The sequence below is a fragment of the Pseudochaenichthys georgianus genome, chromosome 11 (assembly GCF_902827115.2).
Source record: "Pseudochaenichthys georgianus chromosome 11, fPseGeo1.2, whole genome shotgun sequence".
Classification (NCBI taxonomy): Eukaryota; Metazoa; Chordata; class Actinopteri; order Perciformes; family Channichthyidae; genus Pseudochaenichthys; species Pseudochaenichthys georgianus.
The window spans coordinates 31,236,225-31,259,949 of NC_047513.1; the positions used below are offsets into that span (position 1 = coordinate 31,236,225).

Below are 23,725 nucleotides of genomic sequence, written 5' to 3' on the forward strand. Positions count from 1 at the left end.
TATTCTCTACTAATAGTTCATTAAAGACTGTATATAATGACTATTTTGCACATCCCTTTCAAGATTTCAAGATTTTCTAAGGTTTATTGACATATCATATAGGCCTACACAACGAGATGGGTCTGGCTGCAGGAGGCGGATCGTATAGGGGCGGATCGTATAGGGGCGTTTCCTAACTTTTTTTATCCAATAGCATATTAAGGGATTCCAGCTGCTTTTATAAATCCTCGCAGAAGAAGTCATTCGTTCTTGTGATGTGTATTCCGGCTCTCCTTGGTGAGCCGGATCATTTGGCTCGGCTCACCGAAGAGCCGGCTCTTTCGGCTCCCAAAGGGCTCTTCAGTTTACCACATATTATACCTTTTAATTAAATCAAATGTAGCCCTGTTTTGACTAATGATTTATATGTGTACACATATATCACTTACATTATTCAAGACATCCTTTGTACTGAAGTATTCAAAAGTAAAAATTACATGTTTAATATAAATTATTTGCTGTGGTCAATTGTTTTCATTGCATTTCCAGACCCGTGTAACTCTCTGATACCACCCAATGAATGCATTGACTTGCTTGTAGAACCACGCTACACAAAACAAATGTCAACACCTATAAAAACTATTTTAAAAAAGGGGCTACTGTATCAACCTATATAAAGTATATAAATATAGTTGTTCTCCCTGCAGGAGAGGGGAGCGTGCTTTGAGATCAGCTGCTGGGCTGCAGCGGGGAGAAGAGGGGGACAAAAAGATATCTCCGTCCTCCGTGTTTTATTCTTATAGATGTAAGAAGAGAAGTAATGGGGCAGAAACCCTCCTTTTTACGCAGCGGTCCAGACATAGACATCAAACGGCGACACATATTCAGTTGCCAGTTCCTTTGGCATTAGGGCAGGGATATCTAGATACTTCCCAAGGTTTGACATCATGAATTGTGCTACTTTTAAAGCAAGCAACGATGTTTTCAAATCTGTAATCAAAAAGCTCCTCAAAAACACTATCAAAACAGTTCCTGCCGTTGCTACGTTAGTTCAAACAGTAACAACGGACTACTTTTCTTAGCGGAGGCATGTCAATTTAAATCAATACATAAAACTCTTTTTTAAATCAATAAAATCATTTTCTAAATCCATACAAGCATTTCAATTAATATTGGGAGTCATGTCGTTACTTTGTTGAGAATGTGGCCATGTGTAATAAGTGGGATAATGTCCACATTGCACATCGCATAATGTGCCTGCATGCCGATCTAGATCCCTCCGCAAAACAAAACAAAAAACGGCTCGTTCGCGGGCGAGAGCCGGCTCCCGTCGTTCACTTAAAAGAGCCGGCTCTTTGAGCATCACTAGTGGAGTCACGCATTCTGGTGAGACCAGGTTGAATTTTCCATATGAAAATGAGGCACTTTGGATTTGCAATTTACATATCAGGGACAGAGATATTGATAGAGCCCAGAATGTTTTTTCTGTAGCCCCGGAAATATAATACATTAACCGTGCTTCACCTGCACCACATCATGACACTATAGAGAGGACAGCAGGATTGTAATTTCCCGTGTTCAGTGAATGCAATTATTATGTAAAAGATTATTCCAAGGCACACCTTTATATGACCATTATAGTTATAAAACAAAGAGAATAAATTAAAAACAGTTATGAAATACTAAAAGATAGCACTTTACCCCTATATGGCCTTAGCTGATTATCGAGCCTTCATGAGCCGCGTTCACACTGCGGTACTTTTCCCACAAAGGTTCATGCGAACTTAGTTCATGCTCGTGTTCACACCAAAAAGAGCCGGTACTAAAAGTAGTTCATGCGAACCTTTTAATCCCCTCGAAAGTCCCTGCTAGAGAGCAGGGACATTCGAACGGCTCTTTTTTGAGAAAAGAGCTATATTTCTGATTGGCTGGGCGGAATGCAAACCACGCCCCGTGAAACTCTGAGAATGCCATTTTTATTTCCTCGCATTATTGCCCAGCGCACCAACGGAGAGAGTACTGTTTTTGAAAGCAGTTATGGCAGCAGTTATTGCAAAGAAGTCATCGGAGCGGTGGAGTGATGAGGATGTGTCGGCGCTTCTGTCGATTTATTCCGAGGACGCGACCCAGCGGCTTCTGCTAAAGGCAGTTTCCAATGCCAAGTTGTACGACCGTTGTTCACTGAAGTTACGCGACCTGGGAATCTTCCACAGCGCTAACTCATGTAGGGACAAAATAAAGAAGCTCAGGCAGGACTACAAAAAAATAAAGGACCACAATAATAAAAGTGGTAACGACCGGAGGACGAGCAAATGGTACGATATATTAGATGCTCTGCTCGGCCACAGGCCCTCATTCTCCGGCACAGCGTCGACAATCGATTCGGGCGCGCTGGTGTGGGAGGCGGCTGAAATGGCGGATTCAGTGTTCAACGACGACGACGACGACGACGACGACGAAGAAGGTAAAAATAAACTACATGCACTGCACTGTTTTAATCTGCACAATACTGGTCTCATATGTAACTTTATTTGCTCAGTAGATCGAGCTGGCCATGCTAGGCTGAACTGGCTAACACTGTTAGCCTGCCGACCCCGAGCAGGCTAATAACAGCTAGCTGGCTAGCTATTCTCGTCCACTGTGAAAACGTTTTGACTTGTGAATAAGTGTGCAATGTTTCTGTAATTTGCTTCACTAACTAATCGTGTGTTTTCAGGGGCAGAGATGGGACAACTCTTTCTAGAAACGAGTGAGCTTTCCCCTCCAGATCGGGACAGCAGTCCTCGCTCGTCTCCCTTTCCACCAACCAAACGCAAAGGTACATACAAACACACTACTACTACTCTGGTCTTGAAAAGAACGTTATGCATCGAACTGATGTCCACTAATCAGGTTTATTTCCATCTTGGTACAATTATGAAACACCGTGAAAATACATCGTTTACACTTTTAGCGCCTTTTTTCACTCTCTCACAAACGTAAACTTCCGGGCTAGAGGTCGCATGACTTCCGGTAAGAAAACTCCTAAGATTTTTTGACAAAAAACTAAGTTCAAGCATACATTAAGCATTCTACGGTGGCCCTGAAGTGCAAGACACCACAGCATTTCAGAAAACACCACAGCATTTCAGAAAACACTACAGCATTTCACAAAACACCACAGCATTTCAGAAAACACTACAGCATTTCAGAAAACACCACAGCATTTCACAAAACACCACAGCATTTCACAAAACACCACAGCATTTCACAAAACACCACAGCATTTCACAAAACACCACAGCATTTCACAAAACACTACAGCATTTCACAAAACACTACAGCATTTCAGAAAACACTACAGCATTTCACAAAACACCACAGCATTTCAGAAAACACCACAGCATTTCAGAAAACACCACAGCATTTCACATTCGACGGAAAGGGTACTTTGAAACGTGTATTACAATTAAATCACGGTCAAATATGTTCATTTTGTTGTAGGATTTACATGGAGATACGCCCCGTCCCCTCTCCAGCGCCTCTTGTTTGAATGACAGCATTGACAGGAGCAAACACAGCTGACAGCCGCGGTGAAACTCGAGCAGCCGCGGTGAAATTAGAGCGATGTGAATATTGGGTAGTCTACCATAGTATTTACATGGAGATAAGCCCCTTAAAAACCACGAGTTAATAAAGCATTAATTCTGTATTTACTCCTGTCATTCAAACAAGACGCTGGAGAGGGGGCGGGCCGTATCTCCATGTAAATCCTATCGGAATCGGATCCATCAGGCTAAACTAACCTGTAGCTGCTCCGTCCACGCTCACAACAACGTCATACAGACATAAATAAAGCAGCGACTGTATTCACCATGACATAGACAGTCTGTGGTTTGTACATGTTTAACTTTTGTCCAGTTTCTGAACAGATATGAGGAGCTGTGAGCTCTGAGTGTGTGCTAACAGCTGAGCTAACGGCTGATGTGTTGGGCTAATCACGAAGCGTCATTTCTTGACTGGCAGCAAAAACAACCAATCACAGCAGTGCTTCTCTGGCTGGCTCTGTCCAATCACAAACAAGAAGTGTTCTCCCTAAAGGAATACCCTTTCCGTCCAATGTGAAATGCTGTGGTGTTTTCTGAAATGCTGCGGTGTTTTCTGAAATGCTGCGGCGTTTTGTGAAATGCTGTGGTGTTTTGTGAAATGCTGTAGTGTTTTGTGAAATGCTGTAGTGTTTTCTGAAATGCTGTGGTGTTTTGTGAAATGCTGTAGTGTTTTGTGAAATGCTGTAGTGTTTTGTGAAATGCTGTAGTGTTTTCTGAAATGCTGTGGTGTTTTCTGAAATGCTGTAGTGTTTTGTGAAATGCTGTAGTGTTTTCTGAAATGCTGTGGTGTTTTCTGAAATGCTGTGGTATTTTCTGAAATGCTGTAGTGTTTTGTGAAATGCTGTAGTGTTTTCTGAAATGCTGTAGTGTTTTCTGAAATGCTGTGGTGTTTTCTGAAATGCTGTAGTGTTTTGTGAAATGCTGTAGTGTTTTCTGAAATGCTGTAGTGTTTTGTGAAATGCTGTAGTGTTTTCTGAAATGCTGTAGTGTTTTCTGAAATGCTGTGGTGTTTTCTGAAATGCTGTAGTGTTTTGTGAAATGCTGTAGTGTTTTGTGAAATGCTGTAGTGTTTTCTGAAATGCTGTAGTGTTTTCTGAAATGCTGTAGTGTTTTCTGAAATGCTGTGGTATTTTCTGGAATGCTGTAGTGTTTTGTGAAATGCTGTAGTGTTTTCTGAAATGCTGTGGTGTTTTCTGAAATGCTGTGGTGTCTTGCACTTCAGGGCCACCGTAGCACTCTTCACAAATACAAAACAATAAATAAGGGCACCACACACACACACACACACACACACACACACACACACACACACACACACACACACAGTGTATGTGTGTGTGTGTATATATATATATATATATTAGGGCTGTCAAACGATTAAAATGTTTAATCAGATTAATCACAGCTTAAAAATTAATTAATCATGATTATACACCATTCGAACTATGTCCAAAATATGCCATTTATTTATGTATATTGTTGTGGGAATGGAAAGATAAATGAAAGAAGGCGGATATATCCATTTAACATACAGTATCTATGTTTATTATAACATTTTTCTGCATGTCAAAATGAAAGACAACCCACACACCTATCAATCATCAAACCGTGGGGTCTTAATTCATTACGTGTTGATTTCTATCAACGGGGGAGTACTTCAGGAAAGTCGACAGAGGGGGGGGGCGCTAGTGGAGTACTTCGTGACCACAGAGTGTGAACGTTGTGATCAGCTGTTTTAGCGCACTTCTCCAGTGATGGGGGGAGTCTCCCTCCGCAGCCGGTTGGCGTAGTTTTGGCACAGTTCCGTTGTACAGACCGACGTTAACAGCAGCCCTGTCTGTGCACACGGAGACCGACTCTGTCGTCCGGTGATCTAACCGCCTTCTGGAAAAGCTTCACAAGTACGTCGGTACGCAAATGCGTTTTGTGACACAAGTGACGGTACGCATTTCAGATTACGCACATAACCTGCGTACCAGTTATGTGCACCCCTGTACCAGAGCCATATTATTACTATTATATGGCTCTGCCCTGTACTACAGCAAGAGTATTCTCCGTCGGGACTTCCTGCAACAACACCACGCCGTTATCAAAGATGTTCTACTGAGAAGACGATCACTACGTGACAAAAGTTTTCAAAACCGTGGCTACTGAAATCAATCTTACTAACTGCTGTCTGTGCAATTTACTCTGCACGAGTTGGCAGACTTTATTTTGCTTACTTTAACATCATTTTTCATGGTGGGGCTAAGCCATTTCTTGGTATGGGTGTAGCCTACCCCAGCCATACCCTGGCGCTGCCACTGGTGGCACGTATGGGGCGGGCCATTCTGCACATGCGTTAAATGCGTTAAATATTTTAACGCAATTAATTCAAAAAATTAATTACCGCCGTTAACGCGATAATTTTGACAGCACTAATATATATATATATGTATGTACACACAAAGTGTGTGTGTGTATATATATATATATATATGTATGTATGTACACACAAAGTGTGTATATATATATATATGTACACACAAAGTGTATGTGTGTGTGTGTATATATATATATATATGTATGTATGTACACACAAAGTGTGTATATATATATATATATGTACACACAAAGTGTGTATATATGTATGTATGTATGTATGTACACACAAAGTGTGTATATATATATGTATGAATGTACACACAAAGTGTGTGTGTGTGTATATATTATGCTATTTGATCCTATCTTACCTTCTACTTTACACCTGCATTTTTTACACTGTCCCTGCCTGCACCCTGTCCAATGTTGTCTCCGTGAAAAACCTACTAGTAAACAAATTCCTTGTATGTTGTAAAACTACATGGAGAATAAACTGATCTTGTATCTTGTTTATTTGTCCTCTTAGGAAAGCGGGCTCGGGATGAGAGCTTCCTTGACACCATCGCGGCGATGGAGGACCGGCGTGCCATGGCCAGCAAGGAGAGTGAGGACCGACGTGCCATGGCCAGCAGGGAGATGCACGACGAACAGATGTTGTCTGTTCATAAGTACCAGGCTGACGCGATGTCGCGCCAGGCTGAGGCATCGGCGCGCCAGGCTGAGGTGTCTGCGCAGCAACAACAGGCCTTCCAGGTTGGGCTTCTGGCAGTGCTTTCCGAGCTGGTTAAATCCAACAGGCCTTCTTCGCTGTAGTGTGTATATATAGGGGGGGGGGGGGGGGGGGGGGGGGGGGCTGTGGCTCAGTGGATATTATGCTGTACTTTGAATCGGGGGGTAGCCGGTTCGAGTCCTACTGCAGTCAGCATGTCGTTGTGTCCCTGGGCAAGACACTTCACCCCAAATTGCTCCTGTGGTTGTCCACGGTATTGAGTATGTAAGTCGCTTTGGATAAAAGCATCTAACAAATGACATGTAATGTAATTGCCACTGTTTTGATACTGACACTTTACTTGCACTAGTGTGTGTCTGCTGCGGAGCCTATCCCTACACCTGGGACAGTTTATTTTGTATTGTTGTTATATATATTGCCACTGTTTTGATACTGACACTTAACTTTTGCACTAGTGTGTGTCTGCTGCGGAGCCTATCCCTACACCTGGGACAGTTTATTTTGTATTGTTATTATATATATATATTGCCACTGTTACTATATTGTTTTGGTACTAAAACTTTAACTTATACGACACACCTGGGACAGCGTGATGCCGTTATTATGTCTTGACTGTGCTAAATAAAAGAGAACCTACATAGCGATTAAACAGATCCTGTATCTTGCTTATTTCTCTTAGTCTTACGCATACACACAAATAATTTATCATATCATTGAGATAAATAATGAAAATACAAGGGTTAATATCCTTTTGCTAAATCAGCCTGAGGACACTATATAAATAAATTTACATAGTTGTAAAGTACCCGTATAACTGGTGTGTCTGCACTATTGTAATTGTGTCTGTCTTGACTGGTAAATAAAAGAGAACCAAAAGCACTGTAGAAATATCAGTTTTATTGTCAATTAAAAAATGTCAACACTGTTGAGATGCCTCATAAGGGCTGTGCGCGTGTCTTGGGGAGGCTGCCCCCCAGCCTCGCCAATGGCTGGCGCTGGCCCATCAAGCTGGGTCGCCGGTAAGGCAGTCCATTCGGCCCTGTACTCATCGCCATTACTCTCACAAAGGTTATGTAGTATGCAACATGCTGCCACCTGGATTTTTATCTTGTCAATCTTGCAGTCGTTTCGCTTCATCAAGCACCTCCATCTGCCCTTCAGTCTGCCAAAAGCGTTCTCCACCACCACTCGTGCTCGGCTTGTCTTGAAGTTGTACACATGTTGCTCGGGTGTGAGCCTTCCATTATCTTGGAACGGTTTTATCAGCCATCTTTGCAGGGGGTAGGCTGAGTCACCAAGGATATAGTAACCCACATCATGTCCACCAATATCCCTTGTCACATGAGGAAGTAGACCACCCCTATCCACAAAACTACCCAGTGATGACAAGCCTAACACTCTGCTATCATGCATGCTACCTGGTAAGCCAACAAAAACACTCCAAAAGAGGCCCTTGCCATCCACAACACCCTGCAGGACGAGCGAGTGCCAGCCTTTGCGGTTGAAATACTCGTTGTGGTGTTCCTCTGGTCTCAGAATGGGGATGTGTGATCCATCTACTGCACCTACACACTGTGGCACACCCCATCTGCGCTCAAAAAATAACGCCATCTCCTTTAACTTCTCAGAGTTCGGCCATGGCATAAACTCAGGAAGGAGTAGCGTCACAACAGAGGAGCAGAACTCGTGCACACAGCAACACACCGTAGATCTGCCGACTCCAAACAAATGATTGATGGTCCTGTACTCAGAGTTGGTCGCAAGTTTCCACAGTGCTATGGCGATTTTTTTACATACAGGTACACACTCCCGGAAGTTTGTGTCGCTTCTCCCCAACGTTGCTCCCAGGCGAGAACAGAGGTATTGAAAAGACTGCTTGGACATTCGGAAATCTTTAATCCACTGCTCATCGGTGTACGTTGGCACCACCGTCTCCCACCAGGCCGAGGTTCTATTGTTCACCCAGAGAGAGCGTGGGATACGGTGCGCACCGTAGTATTCGCATATCTGGAACACATACAAAGGCACAAATTAGCTCAACATGGGTCATTCCAGAATTGGAGGACAATTTAGACACCAACATTTTTGAAAAATGAACCTTTAAAATTTGATAAAAAATTGTTATGTATTTAGGAAAAACAGATAATAAACCATCAAAAAAAGTGATTTGCCCAGCTAGGCATCAAATGTATATTTTCCAATGAAGAATTACCCCGGTTACTCTAATTATAGTAACAGGGTTGAAAATCAATGCTAATTTGAGCTTTAACCTCAGGAATTATTGCTAGATGTAGCATGTAATGCTACTTTCAAGGCAAGGACAAACTTGGATATCTAATGCAAGAAAGATAACTTTGAAATGAATATGCTTTATTCTGAAAATATCAGTAACAGGGTGGAGTGGGTCAGAGTGCCACACTCTTTTAAGACTGAAAAGATTGTAAACGCATGTTGAGGGACACACCTTCTGTGCAAAATTACTGTTATTTAAAATATGTTTATGATTTAACAAATTGATTTTACCATTACAAGAGAAATATATCAATAGAATAATACCAAAAAAGGTAAATAAAATCCCTATTTCAAATGTTATATTTGACTTGCAAGTTGGTCACCAAGATTTTTTATATGGGAGACATGAAATGTCCTACAATTCTGGAATGACCCACATAACTCCACAAATCCTACATTAGATAGTATTATTATTTACTGATAACTTACCATTGCTGTTCTTATGGCGTGATAACGCTCATCATCCTCAGCCGCCCTATGGTCAAACAAGGCCAGAGAGCGTGCATTCCGTCGTCCAATCCTTTTGCTATCGCTTCTTAACCGTCTTCGCTTCCGAAGCAGCGTTGCTATTTCAATTGAGGTGGTGTAGATCTGCTTTTGTGGCTTAAATAACTCAGTTACAACGCTGTATAACACGAGCACAAAAACCACAACATCAGTCAACTCCATCATGTTTGAGGTCTGCGGTCGGAAGTGTGTGTTCTTATCTTGGTTCTTCTTCTCTCGGTTTTTGGCGGATTGAAACTTTAAGGTGCATACCGCCACCACTGTACTCGCCGTGAAGTGGTTTGCGGCCTGCCAATAAACCCAAAGCAGAAGAAGAAGAAGTGACGTCAGCGGCTTCATTTGCCTAATCCACCCCCGGGGACTTTTTCTGGTGTGAACGCGATCTGTACTTAGTTCATGCGAACTAAAGAGTTCGCATGAACCTTTGTGGGAAAAGTACCGCAGTGTGAACGCGCCTATTGTAACAGTCACGGGTGTACTGTGTGTGGGGAGTGTTGCAGTAGAACATTCCACTGTAGCGCCCGGTACCTTAATGGGAAAACCTAAATGTTTGAGCACCCTCCATGAAACGTCAAGCTACCCCACAGCACACCCAAAAGAAAATCTCTGGCTCCGCCACTGTGGGCCAAGCCCCAAATGTTTCCAGGTCCAGGAAACGCCCCTGAGAGAGCCTGGTTTACAAAGTTTAATGTTGAAAGAAGCAAGGTTTTTATATCTTTACATTAAAAGTTTCATCAGACTACCATGTTATAAGGCAATCTATTATAAAAATGTAATCCAATATGGCCACAGTCTACACTAGCATGTACACTTTGCATTCAAGTTGAGGAACTTTCAAAGTTCCAAGTGCAGACATTGGGATAAGGAATGACATGTTTTAAGTTTAGTGCTCAATGTCTATCAATTGACTTGTACATTTAGTGGGAGCCACTTAAAGTGATAAGATATTTTACCACTTGAGCTAAAACCTAAGAGTCACATTATAAAGAGTGCCACTGGTAAAGGTCAAAGTAAAAAGTCCAACTCAAAAGCAAACACTGCATTGTTTTAAGAACCAGTGTGCCACAAGCAGATATCTCACACTTTTGTAAATTTGCAATAGTTTAAACTAGAACTATTGAGACATTTGTTTTTGCTAAGGGGATTTTCACAATCTTTTGTCAGCGCTGTAAAGTATTAACCTGTTAAGCCCAAATGCACACCTTTTAGACACTAGAGAGCACCAAGCTTACATCCACAAGCACTCATGTTTAGGCATTCACCATCCCACAATACAAGGTGAAGGAAAGACACAACCAGGTGGTAAATTCATGCATTTATTTAAAAAGCGAAATATTCATCCGAGGACACCAGCTGCACCTGTAAGAACAAACACACGTTAGTCAACAGGTTTAAGTTAATGTATAGAACAGCAAGAAAGCGAGCACAGTACTCACCTGCTATTGTCCCCACTTTGGACTGACATTAAACCATTTGGCATTTATGTGAGCACTCGGGACTTGAGGTTTGGGAGGAGCAACCTGAGGAAAGATGTAGGCCTGGGATTCAGCCTGCCTCTGAGGGGCCACGTAGGCCCTGTTGGGAGCCTCGTAGGCCTGGTTCATTGCTTGCCGCTGAGGGGCTACGTAGGCCTTGTTGGGGGTCCTGTTTGTAGTCTCGTAGGGCCTGTTGGGAGTCCTGTTGGGAGTCTCGTAGGCCCTGTTGGGAGTCCTGTTGGGAGTCTCGTAGGCCCTGTTGGGAGTCCTGTTGGGAGTCTCGTAGGCCCTGTTGGGAGTCTCGTAGGCCCTGTTGGGAGTCTCGTAGGCCCTGTTGGGAGTCTCGTAGGCCCTGTTGGGAGTCTCGTAGGCCCTGTTGGGAGCCTCGTAGGCCCTGTTGGGAGCCTCGTAGGCCCTGTTGGGTGTCCTGTTGGGAGTCTCGTAGGCCCTGTTGGGAGTCTCGTAGGCCCTGCTGGGAGTCTCGTAGGCCCTGTTGGGAGTCTCGTAGGCCCTGCTGGGAGCCTCGTAGGCCCTGCTGGGAGCCTCGTAGGCCCTGTTGGGAGCCTCGTAGGCCCTGTTGGGAGCCTTGTAGGCCCTGTTGGGAGCCTGCTGCTGGGGAGCATTATAGGCCTTGTTGGGAGTCTTGTGGGCCCTGTTGGGGGTCCTGTTGGGAGTCTCGTGGGCCCTGTTGAGAGTCTGCTGCTGGGGAGCATTATAGGCCTTGTTGGGAGCATTGTGGGCCTTGTTGGGAGCATTGTAGGCCTGGTTTGTTGCTTGCCGCTGAGGGGCCACGTAGGCCTTGATGGGAGTCTGGTAGGCCTGCTGGGGCTTCCTGACACTCACTTTCTCCTGCCCAGGAGCCTTCAGCCGTCTGATAGCATAGCCACCAAATCTATCAGGGATGATGTGGGTCTTGGTCGGGGCTAACTTCTTACCAGAGGTTCCCTCTCTGGACGATTTGGAGTCGTAGCTCGTTGAGTAACTGCGAGGCTTGAAGATGGGACCATTTCCTACATTGGACTCAAGAGAAGTGCCATAACTTGAGGCCATGGAAGTAGCCTTGTAGCTTCTTCGGGCATTTCCTGCATTCCCTGAATACAGTTTGTATGGGTTCACAACCTCAGTCTGGCTGGGGTTTTTAGAAGCTGAGGGACGGGAAGGTTTATCCGTTTTAGACACTAGCTTAGCGCGAACACTGGAGGAAGTTTTGGTCCGTGCAGGGATTTGGTTTGGCTCAGGATCGCCGGCACCAAACAGGCTGGAAGACTTCCCCTCTTCCTTGTTGCTGCTCTTACTCAGAGAATAGCTACCGGCAATAGCAGTAGAAAGGCCATAAACACGCCGTTTAGGCACACGATTCAAGTTAGGTTTTGACACTGAGCTGCCCTGCACTAACCTGACTTTAGCCAAGCCACTTTTAGCTGGCTGTGAAACAGTTTGTGTGTAGCCACCAGTAGAAGGCCCCCAGCTAAAACGACTGCCCACAGCTGAAGGTATGTCTAAGTTTCTGCTTAGGGCCGGTCTGAGTCGATTCTGGAGATAGTCGTCACCAGCTTCCCGATTATTTTGCCTGAAGCCAACATATGTGTTGTTGATCTTGCTCTGAGCTGCTACAGAAAAAGAATAATATTAAAGCCACAGCTATAGTCATTCACAGCACTTAAATGAAATGTTGTGCTTAGCTCACCTTTTGAAGCCCACAAACAGCGCACATGCTCTGCTTGAACCAAGACAATAAGGACAATCCTGCACAGAAAATATGTAAACATCAGAGAACGCAGACAGCGAACAACAATTAACTTTGCATATCTGCAGAAACTTACCCCAAATGAACTCCACAAGTCATGATTCTCTCTCTCTGTTCCAACACAGCAGCAAAGAACCAGTAGCCCCGAAGTGACTTGCTCTGCTTGTCTGAGCAGCAGAAAGGAGGCTTTATTGCAGCTTGCAGCCAATCAGGGCCTAATGAGCTGATTGTCTACAGGTGCTGCTGTGCTGTCAGGGTGGCAACTGAGTGCTGTTGATTTTCTGATTTTCTGTCACCTCTGAGTTCTTAAGTCCTGTGCAAAAAACTGTAAGGTAAAAGAGCGATATCTCAAACCCTTAAATGACCATTTTGTAAATCAGACTTTCTCCCAAAGGGTTACTTTCAGTTGTTCAAGAAACTTGTTTGTTTTTGTTACATTTCTCAGGGTAAAATGAAGAAAGTGAAAACAGAAAACATTTGGGATTTATTGAAGTAATTGGAGAGCAAATATATGTTTTTGTTTCACCCTGTTGTTACATTACATTACATGTCACTTATGTTAGACGCTTTTATCCAAAGCGACTTACATACTCAATACTGTGGACAATCCACAGGAGCAATTTGGGGTGAAGTGTCTCAGGGACACAACGACATGCTGACTGCAGTGGGGTTTGAACCTGTGACCCCCTGATCTGAACACCAATGCACAACCCACTACACCACACGTCTTTTTTTGCTTGTATTTTGGTACTGTTATTGGTTTTGTGAATATCTTTAGGACAAAGAAAAACAAGATTCAAGTTTGAATGTTCATTTGAGTTTTTCTTTTGTTACAAGTCCTTTTTGTTGGCTATGGTATTAGAGACTGTGTGCATGTTTGTCTGTCCTGCTTTCAGAAGAATCATACTGTTATGTGCTCACTCAGTCACAAACACATGCGTTTTCATTAAGATAAAACAATTCAATACACTTGCAACAGTTTTAGGCACGCTACTTCTGTACTTGTGTTAAAGTGTTTTATACTACATTGGCTGTTTGAGTAAACCATTCTTGTGATATGATTGATTTAAGCATTCACACGAGAGGCCGTTCTTGACTCCAGTACAGGCGTACGGACCTCGGCGCAAGCGCCTCGGTCCTGCCGCAGTACTGTCGTACAAATAATGACGTTCAAGAACGGCCTCAAGTGTATGATTGCGATTCTATAACACAAACTATCATTGTAATCAACAATATCGTAAAAATAATTTCATAATGTGGGCTAAATTGCTCCCAAACCTACGCTTTCTGCTGGAGTTAATCTCCGTCAGAAAGTAGTTCCTAGAAAGTAGTTCCCATGGTAACGATAGCCGATCAATCGAACACTCCTGCTTCCTCGCTTACAGTTGTTGATATAGCCTAATTATAGTAAATAATATATTATTAACCAATTTATTGAAAACAATTTATTGAAAACAATTCTTGAATTAGGCTATTTAAATATCTGAGTAATCACTGTGTGGGATTAGCGGAACAAATCAAATCAGGCTGTCCATGGTGCTGAAACATTTTGGGTTCAGAATGAAGGTGGATGTTCATGCTGCCTTTAAAAGTGCAATTCTTGAAACAGCTCTCCATGAACTCCATGCCAGACTTTTTTGCAGGTGGTGCCGTGGTGTTCACGGGTAGGACTACCTTATAGGAAGTGCTTTCCTCCAGTGGCCGTTTCATGGCGTGTCCCGGACAGGCAAAAAGCGCGTTGCTCCACATCTTTCTGTTGTCTAGAGATGGAGCCCAGTAGCTGCGAAGCGATGACTCGTTTTTATGTCCGCTAACGGACATGATTGCTCTGGCCTCCAACCCTGCCTCCGCCAGCCGCTGTATGCAGGTGCTTCTGACGCAATGGTTTGTGTAACGCGTAGCAGTGCCAGACTCTTCACTAATGCGGGTCATCATGGATTTCCAACGAGAGACAATATATAACAGTGTAACGGCTGTGTGTCGCTAAACGTCGCTATGGAAACCACACGATGTAGGCTCATGGAAGTAGTTTCGGTAGGCTAGTGGCATGTGTAGGCCACTGGATACTTTGTGATTAGGCACATTCCATTTGATCGTTGTTTGATTGTGGAATCAAACCAACACATCCTCACTCCCAGGTCGGCCTATGTTGACGTTATGTCAAGTCCCCTGTGTCGGCTTTTTCCAACGCAAGGGGGGGGGGGCCTTTGCGTCCATTTTCAACACAAGGGGGGGGCACTTAGCGTCCATTTTCAGCTTTCCGGGATGTCCATATGCTTCTATGGACGCTCATGGAAGCACGGCATTCGTTTGTGTCGACTGCCCTTACGGCCCCTACACACGGCGGCGTGCGTTACCGCTTGGCGGTGGGCGTGTCTTGAGCTTGGGGAGTCAACGCGAGCAGCCCGACCAACAACCAACCACATGAATGTCCCGCCCCGGACATACAAAGCAAAGCATTCATGCTACATCCATGCTGGCTAAATATATACTGTATATGCTTGCTAGCTGTCCATTCAAACGAAATACACTGGATATAAACTCCCCAAACAAGCGAAAACCTACCAGTTTCCCCCACTGTCTTTGCCACCTCCCCCCATGCCTGGCTCCTCCGGTTTGTATCCCTGTATGTTCCCCACCGCCACGATCATTTTCTCCTCCTTTTGTTGACATATGGGAAATAACTGCGGTCTGGCTCTCCCAACATACACCCGGTTTGATTGGCTATCAATCAATCAATCAATCAATCAATGTTTATTTATATAGCCCAATATCACAAATGTTACATTTGTCTCAGTGGTCTTCACAGTGTGTACAGAATATCAGTATGACAATACGACACCCTCTGTCCTTAGACCCTCACATCGTGCAAGGAAAAACTTCCAAAGAAAACCCAGTTTTAAAGGGAAAAATGGGAGAAACCTCAGGGAGAGCAACAGAGGAGGGATCCCTCTCCCAGGACGGACAGACGTGCAATAGATGCCGTGTGTAAATTGAAAAGATAATACATTTGCAACATAGGTAGTCCAAATGTTTGGAAATGCATGTGTGTATAATAGGAAGATGAATCCACGAGGATATCCATCCAGGACCTATGATCCAGGACCACAGCCACGACTCAAGATCCAGCGCTCGCGATCCAGGACACAGGACCGCAGGATCATCCATGACTCCGGATCCCAGCGTATATAGACACCAAAAAGAAAGACATTTGGGGAAGCTGGGTTAATCGGAACATGAGTGTACACGGGTATAGACAGAGAGAAGGAAGAAGTAAGATGTCCCCCGACAAACTAAGCCTATATCAGCAAAACTAGGGGCTGAATCTAATCAGCCCTAACTATAAGCTTTATCAAAAAGGAAGGTCTTAAGTGCACTCTTAAAAACGGATAGGGTGTCTGCCGCCCGAACACAAACTGGAAGCTGATTCCACAAATGTGGAGCTTGATAAGAAAAGGCTCTGGCTCCCATTGTACTTTTAAAGATTCTAGGAACAACCAACAACCCTGCATTCTTGGAACGCAATGCCCTAGTAGGACAGTAGGGTATAATGAGTTCTTTAAGGTAAGATGGCGCCTGCCCATTAAGGGCTTTGTAGGCGAGAAGAAGAATTTTAAATTCTATCCTGTGTTCTATAGGGAGCCAGTGTAAGGCAGCCAGAACAGGAGTAATGTGGTCCCTTTTCCTAACTCTGGTTAGTACACGAGCCGCAGCATTTTGAATCAGCTGAAGCGACTTGATTGACTTCTTGGTACTCCCTGATAATAAAGAGTTACAATAATCCAGCCTAGAAGTAACAAATGCATGGACTAGTTTCTCTGCATCGTTTTGAGGCAAGATATGCCTGATTTTTGCAATGTTACGTAGATGGAAGTAGGCGGTCCTTGAAATTGATTTTATGTGGGCGTTAAAGGATAAATCCTGATCAAATATAACACCAAGATTCCTTACAGTCTCACTGGAGGCCAAATTAATGCCATCCATAGTTAGTATGTCTTTAGATAATTTGTTTCGTAGATTCTTCGGGCCAAGTACAATAACTTCAGTTTTGGTCGTGTTTAACATCAAAAAGTTTAAGGTCATCCACGTTTTTAAGTCCTTAAGGCAGTCTTGAATTTTATTTAGATGATTAATTTCATCAGGCTTGATTGATAAATATAGTTGAGTATCATCCGCATAACAATGAAAGTTTACAGAATGATTCCTTATAATATTGCCTAACGGAAGCATATATAATGTGAACAAAATAGGTCCGAGCACTGAGCCCTGTGGCACTCCATGGCTAACTTTGGTTTGCGTGGAAGATTCATCGTTAACACGTACAAACTGAGAGCGTTCAGATAGATAGGACCTAAACCAGCCTAAAGCAGTTCCCTGTATGCCAACTAAGTGCTCTAGTCTTTGCAATAGGATATCATGGTCGATAGTATCAAATGCAGCACTGAGATCGAGCAAAACAAGAATAGAGACAAGTCCCTTGTCTGAGGCTATTAGAATGTCATTTGTGACTTTAACCAGAGCTGTCTCTGTGCTATGATGTGTTCTAAAGCCAGACTGAAAATCTTCAAATAAATCATTGTTTTTTAAGTAATCACATAACTGTTTTGCGACCGCTTTCTCAAGAATTTTTGAGAGGAACGGAAGATTAGAAATAGGTCTATAGTTGGCTAAAACCTCTGGATCGAGGTTGTGCTTTTTAAGAAGCGGTTTTATCACTGCTACTTTGAATGATTGTGGAACATAGCCTGATAATAAAGACATATTCATAATATTTAATAAAGAAGTGCTAATTAATGGAAAAACTTCCTTCAACAGCTTAGTTGGAATTGGGTCTAACATACACGTTGATGGTTTAGAAGAGAGAATCATTGAATGTAATTGTTCAAGGTTAATGGCTGAAAAGCATTCTAGTTTACTATCTAGTGTAATATTAGAACTTACGATTCCGGGAGCTGTTGATAACACTATACTGGTCGAAGGCAAGAGGTCATTAATTTTGTTTCTAAGAGTAACAATTTTATCGTTAAAAAAGCACATAAAATCATTACTACTGAGAGGCTACTGCTTGTACTGTCAGATTTACATAAGAGGGATTTGATTGGCTGACGCCTCCGTCGAGGCGGCAAAAGTAGAACATTGCTCTACTTTTGCAGCGAGCACCTTGAGAGAAGCTACGCTTTGCTCCCACAATGCAGTTCGGCGAATCGTGACGTCACTCATTCAAAGTGAATGGGCAGAAGCGTTGAAGCGGCAACGCACGCCGCCGTGTGTAGGGGCCGTTAAAGGCAATGTGAGCGTCCATTCTCATTGGATAACGGAGAATTGTAGACCCGGAAGTAAGTATTCCTCTTACTGTCAATTGATTTTACAGTGATATCTGCACTACTCATCGACTAAAAAACACCAGATTATCCTTGTTAATTACACAACATTGATTGGTTTAAATTGTGTGCAATGCTTTTGTATTTTTCCCCTTCGATTCGGAGAAACAAATATTTTTTCGGAGTAAAGGATGGCAGAAGACACTACACTACCCAGAATCCCCAGCTATCGTTTGGACTACACCATGTGCTCTGTTTGACGTCACGTGATCTTCAAATTTCTCCCTGCAGAAAAAAAAACATGGCCGAACTTCGTTTTATTCTCGGTGTAAAATGCCTATTTTAAAGGGGACCTATCATGCAAAATGCACCTTTGTACGTCTTTTATACATGCATATGTGTCCCCGGTGTTCCAGGGAACTCACCAAGTGTCAGAAAACACAACCCTCTCTATTTTCCTCCTTCGCCAAATCTCTAAAAAAGGGGCTGCAACGGATCTGAAAAAAACGGATCCAGATTTCAATACTTTTCTACGTCACAGAGAAGTCCTCGGCTTATTGGTCAACTCTCCACCTATCAGGGGAATGAGCCACGGCCACGTGCATTGCCAAACCTCTCATTCGCATATAGGCTATCGGCAGGCTAAATCAACCCACATCTGTGTTTTTGCCTGCTCTTGCCAGGATGTCTAAGATAGTTAAACGTTGTGCTGTTGTTGGCTGCAAGACTCGGGACAGGGGACTGCATGCAATGCCATCAGTGGAAAAAGAAATGAATCTGTGGCTAGACTTCATTTACAAGGGACATGTGCCAGAAGACCACGGCAGATTTCTGTTTGTGTGTTCCAAACATTTTACGACGGACATGTTTATTAACTTCTCTCAAGTCCAACACGGATATGCCTCCAAACTAATGCTAAACCCGGGATCAATACCAACCATCCGGGACCAGGCCAGTGAGGACACATCCAATTTTGAAGCTGTACGTTTTTATTCAGCGGTGTTTTTCCTGATAAAGCTATCTCTAGCTTGTAGCATGTAGCATGTAGCTTCGCCGTATAAATGTCGCCTCAAACCCAAATAGTAATCGGTTAGGTGTTTATATATTTTTGTAGCATTTTATTTTGTACGCTCCGCAGTCTTTGCTTTGTCATTTGAATTATCAGGCATTTGCTAACATGTTCAGACATACTGCCGTAATGGCGATCTGTGTGAAGGCTGTAAAGCCACGCCCTAGGCGATAACACAAGTATTTATTCTCCTATTTATTAGTATTTTGTATCCTCTACAATCATATTGAGTAAGTTATAATAACAAACGTAATCTTCTGTAGGCAAGTGCCGTTTTTTCCAGCGTTATATGTAAACGCTTTTGTGATTGTAGTCTGTAAGAACGATCAGATATCATCGATCTGTAAGCTAAGCTACGCTAATGAGACATGCCGTGTTTTGCAGCGTTATATGTAAAAGCTTTTGTGTGTTTACTTGTTTGCGCACATGAATATAAATGGGGGTGTGTTAGGATACAACACTGTGTATGTATGCGAGGGGACACACACACCACGAGTAAAACTGAGCTAAAGCCCCGTCGGTCTGTTGTTGTTGACAAGGCCTTACCTCTAGCAACAGGCTAATTAGTGGCTAGCACTCATTACAGTCAGTCTACTGAGCTCAGCCCCTCTCCAACACATCATCTGCATTGAGTCAGAAACACAGCATGCACGTTACGGTTCAAAACTAACTCAGATTGGAAAAGGCTAAGCAAAGAGATTTGCTAAATAGAGAGCTTTGCTAAATAGAGAGTTTTAGCCCCATCTTTTGGGATTTCAGACTATATTTATCCAAATAGTATTTTCTCATCCTGAATACTAAGTTGAGATGATTTTGTTCTAACTATGTGTTCTTCTTTACAGGCCAGCACCTCACATACTTACTAATTAGTGACAATTTGTACATCCTTTGCTATTATTTACATTTTTTTTTATCATGGCGGAAATGAAAGACTGTACATGGCAGCCCTGCACGACAATGAAAACGCTGAGCATGCACAAGCCACTACATCCACTGGAAACCCTCTGTATAAACTGCAGTTCCCAAAGGCCAGGAAGGGAGAATGAAGAGCAAAACCAGTAAAGACTGACCCCACATTCCGTAAGTGTTTAAAATATTTATTATACAACTATTTACAAATATAAAATAAAAAATTAGAAAGAAGTTTCAGTTTTTTACATGCATATACTAATCTAAACCACATTTTTTGTTGTGCTTTTTTTACCATTGCACAGCCCTACGTGGCCAACTTGATGGACCTCATCTTCGACCAAGTCTTTGTGGACCCTGCACCATTATGAGCGACCTGACAGGGAGGAGGTCATCGCCGGGTATGCTACACGGTTCAATTTGGCTGCTGTCTGAACCCAACATCGACATTTCACGGATCAGGAAACACCCTGCGTATCCTGAGGACAACGCAGGCCGGAATCACCACTCTGATCCTGCGTCCAAGGAAGCCCCAGCACCAGCTCACAAAGCTTCTGTAAAAATATTTAGTGTCATTTATACAAAATACAAGTAGGCTACATTTAGTTTTTTTTTATGGGTTTTTTTAACCGTTGATTTTGACAATAAAGTTCCAAGTTGATATCAAAATGTGTCGTGATTATTCATGTATGGATGGGTAAAGAATATTCTGATTTCAAAAGCATAAGGTTGTGTGTGGACCTTTTTGTCGTACACATGGGTGTGTTATGCCATTGCTGTGTAGTATATAATAGTACAATGACAGAATGAAAGATTGCATAAAGCTATATACACCAGTATTTATTTCCATGAACAATATTAGCATTCGTTTTACAATTTCAGTCAAAACAAACAAACCACTCACTGCTCTATTTGTCTCAACTGTCGTCCACCATGTTCAGCTCTGTAAATATGCAACGCATTTTGCAGGGAGAACACATTTAGGCACACAGGCTCCAATCCAGGATGGTCCACCATACAGGTTACAGAGTCCTCAAGTTACTGCATCCGTCTTGACACATTGTGATAAACATATATTGAATGACATGTGAAAAATGTATTTAAACAGACAACTTAGTAAAGCTATCAAAAATGTTACCTGTGGTATCTCCATGCAGCACACATTCTCCGTTCAGAAGGCATCGTGGCGCAATTTGCACAAAGAAGTCAATAACTGAGCTTTTAAAAACACATGAAACTACACACATTGCTGACAACTGAGGTGTTGTTGGAGTTATACTTTTTATCATCCTAAGTTATTCAACTTTCCAACGGTTGTTGCAGGATGTTGGAAGAAAAGGACTGTAAACTATTAAACGCAATGAGGCCATTGTATATATGCTGAAAATATGAATGTCTCCCTTTATAAATATATATATATCGCTGTTTTTGCGTTACAAACTGTACACATTGCATTCTTGCTAATTAGCCAAAATATGAACGGAATAAGGAGCAAGCATCGTAACAGAGTAAAATAAATAGGGACAACAGCTTGTCAGCTAACCATTCAGAAACGTCCTGCTGCAACCGAGATTTTTGCACCTCCACCAAAACCTCCGCTGCTTCAGGGTCAGTTTCTGGATCAAATTGATAGTATGCTTGAACACATGCATTGCTCTGAGATGACATGTTTATTCGACACTCGTAATCACAGCAAGCATGGTAACGTGACTCTCGCCGGCTCATGCCTGCTCTTCTGCAGGGGGGGCGTGGTCAGCTGCTGCTCAGAATTTTCAAAGACGGGCTTGGAATAAAGCGAAAATGAGCGAAACGAGGCATGTCTAAAAAATGATCTGTTTGGTATTTTGAAAAATAAAATGTATAAATATACCTTATATAGGTATGGTCATACACTATATCATTTAAATATAGCATGATAGGTCTCCTTTAAATTAGAAAAAATATTGATTACATCAATGCAAATGTGAAACAAACACATTTTTGACCAAAAACATAAAGCCAACACAGGTGATATGATTAGGCCAATGGCCAGCACCCATTCGATTTTTGACCTACCCATAGGCTAAATTACTTTGTGACACTTGATTGACTTCCTGTTAGCTAGAGCGCCAAATTATTTGCTAACAGCAAAGTGAAAAATTGATCGTTTTTTAGTCCTTAAACGTCCACGTGTGGACACTCAATCAAAACCACCTGAAAGCGAGAGGGATTCTGCACATAATAGCATAGCTTACTTCTGGGTCTCTGTGTTTCATTCAAGCTCTGCTCTGTGTGTGTGTGGCACGAGCCATTTTGTGTGCATGCACACCGGTGGGTATCGACTGGAGATCGTTGTGGTTAGTATCTGGTGCTAGCTAGCCAAGCTAACGGGTATAAGGAGCTTTTTCAACAACAAGGTGGAGGGAGAACTCTCTCCTGTCAGACGGAGTCTCAGATAACCTCAGCTCAGGTGAAGTAAAGGACTCTCAGTGTTTAGATAGTTAACTTTAGTCTAGATATCTCAGTGGGTCTCAAACGGTTTGTTTTAAAAGGGGAGTGATTTGTAAAATATCTATAAAGAAATAGAAAATCTGTTTACAGTTCTGTTTCATATGGGTGATGAGAGATGTCTCCATAGATCTCTTAATGTTGCTCTCAAAGTGCACCAGATTGACGCTTTTAACTTAAATATTTAAAAAAAATCTTCCCGGGGAAGCATGCCCTCAGACCCCACTAGAGGAAGTGAGGTCCCTCCTAGAGGAGGTGAGGTCCACCCCCCACCTGTAAAAATAGCACTTTACCCCTGCTTACACCTATATGCCGTGAGCTTATTATCGAGCCTTCATTGTAACAGTCGAGGGTGCACTGTGTGTGCGTGTGGGGAGTGTTGCAGTAGAAAATTCAACTGTAGCGCTGGTGCATTAATGGGAAACCCTTAATGTTTGAGCACCCTCTATGAAACGTCAAGCTACCCCACAGCACCCCCTAGAGAAAATCTCTGGCGCCGCCACTGCCCCCCAACAACAGTGCATTGCATCTGTAAAACTTATCATAACTGTGCACATCTTATACTTATTTGATAACTACTATATCCCATGGTTACTTGAACACGCTACACTATTATTAACCAGTGTCCTACTTAGTGCAGAAGTAGACGCCTTAAACGTCCCAGAAATTGGAAGTTTTAAAAATCGCCGCATATCTTATAATACAATAGCTGAATCACTTGTATGTAAAAAAAAAAAAAGCGAGGGAACTTGTGTCCTTAACCTCATACGTCACACACACACACACACACACACACACACACACACACACACACACACACGTCACAACATGCGACTGCTCAAAAATAAAATTATTTCAAACAAAACATGATATTATTCAGATTTGTTTTGTAACAATCATTATATTACATCTATTAAAATATTGATATACGAAATATTTGTATTGGAACAGTTTTAGAAGTAGTAATGCTGTAACATATTTCAGCCACTAGGGGGGGGCAATGCCCCCCCTGCCCCCCCGCAAAATCCGCCTATGCTTCCACCCCACTACCCCAGCTCCACCCCAGCTTCACCCCAGCTTCCACCCGTAGGCTCGGGGGATAGTTATCTAATCATTACATTACATTTAGCTGACGCTTTTATCCAAAGCGACTTACAATAAGTACATTCGACCAGGAAGACACAACCTTGAAGAAAACAGAATCATATAAGTACATCAGGTTTCATAGAGCCAAGTATTTCAAGTGCTACTCAACTGGCTA

General features: G+C 42.8%; 2 protein-coding genes across 4 annotated transcripts in view; both read right to left on the reverse strand.

Annotated features, from left to right (window-relative positions):
- Positions 1 to 23,725, reverse strand: part of LOC117455297 (CMP-N-acetylneuraminate-beta-galactosamide-alpha-2,3-sialyltransferase 2-like) — a 71,211-nt gene that overhangs the window by 46,286 nt on the left and 1,200 nt on the right. The window lies entirely within an intron of this gene.
- Positions 10,760 to 12,826, reverse strand: LOC117455295 (uncharacterized). 2 transcript variants are annotated; one of them, XM_071204752.1, is made up of 4 exons: positions 12,755 to 12,826; positions 12,619 to 12,677; positions 10,893 to 12,538; positions 10,760 to 10,815 (listed from the first exon to the last, which is right to left on the reverse strand). In XM_071204752.1, the coding sequence occupies exons 1-3, from the start codon at positions 12,775 to 12,777 to the stop codon at positions 10,896 to 10,898; spliced, it is 1,725 nt and encodes a 574-aa protein (XP_071060853.1). In that variant the 5' UTR covers positions 12,778 to 12,826; the 3' UTR covers positions 10,760 to 10,815; positions 10,893 to 10,895. The 2 variants fall into 2 exon arrangements, with proteins under 2 accessions (XP_071060853.1, XP_033950628.1); XM_034094737.2 differs by having other exon boundaries at positions 10,893 to 12,541.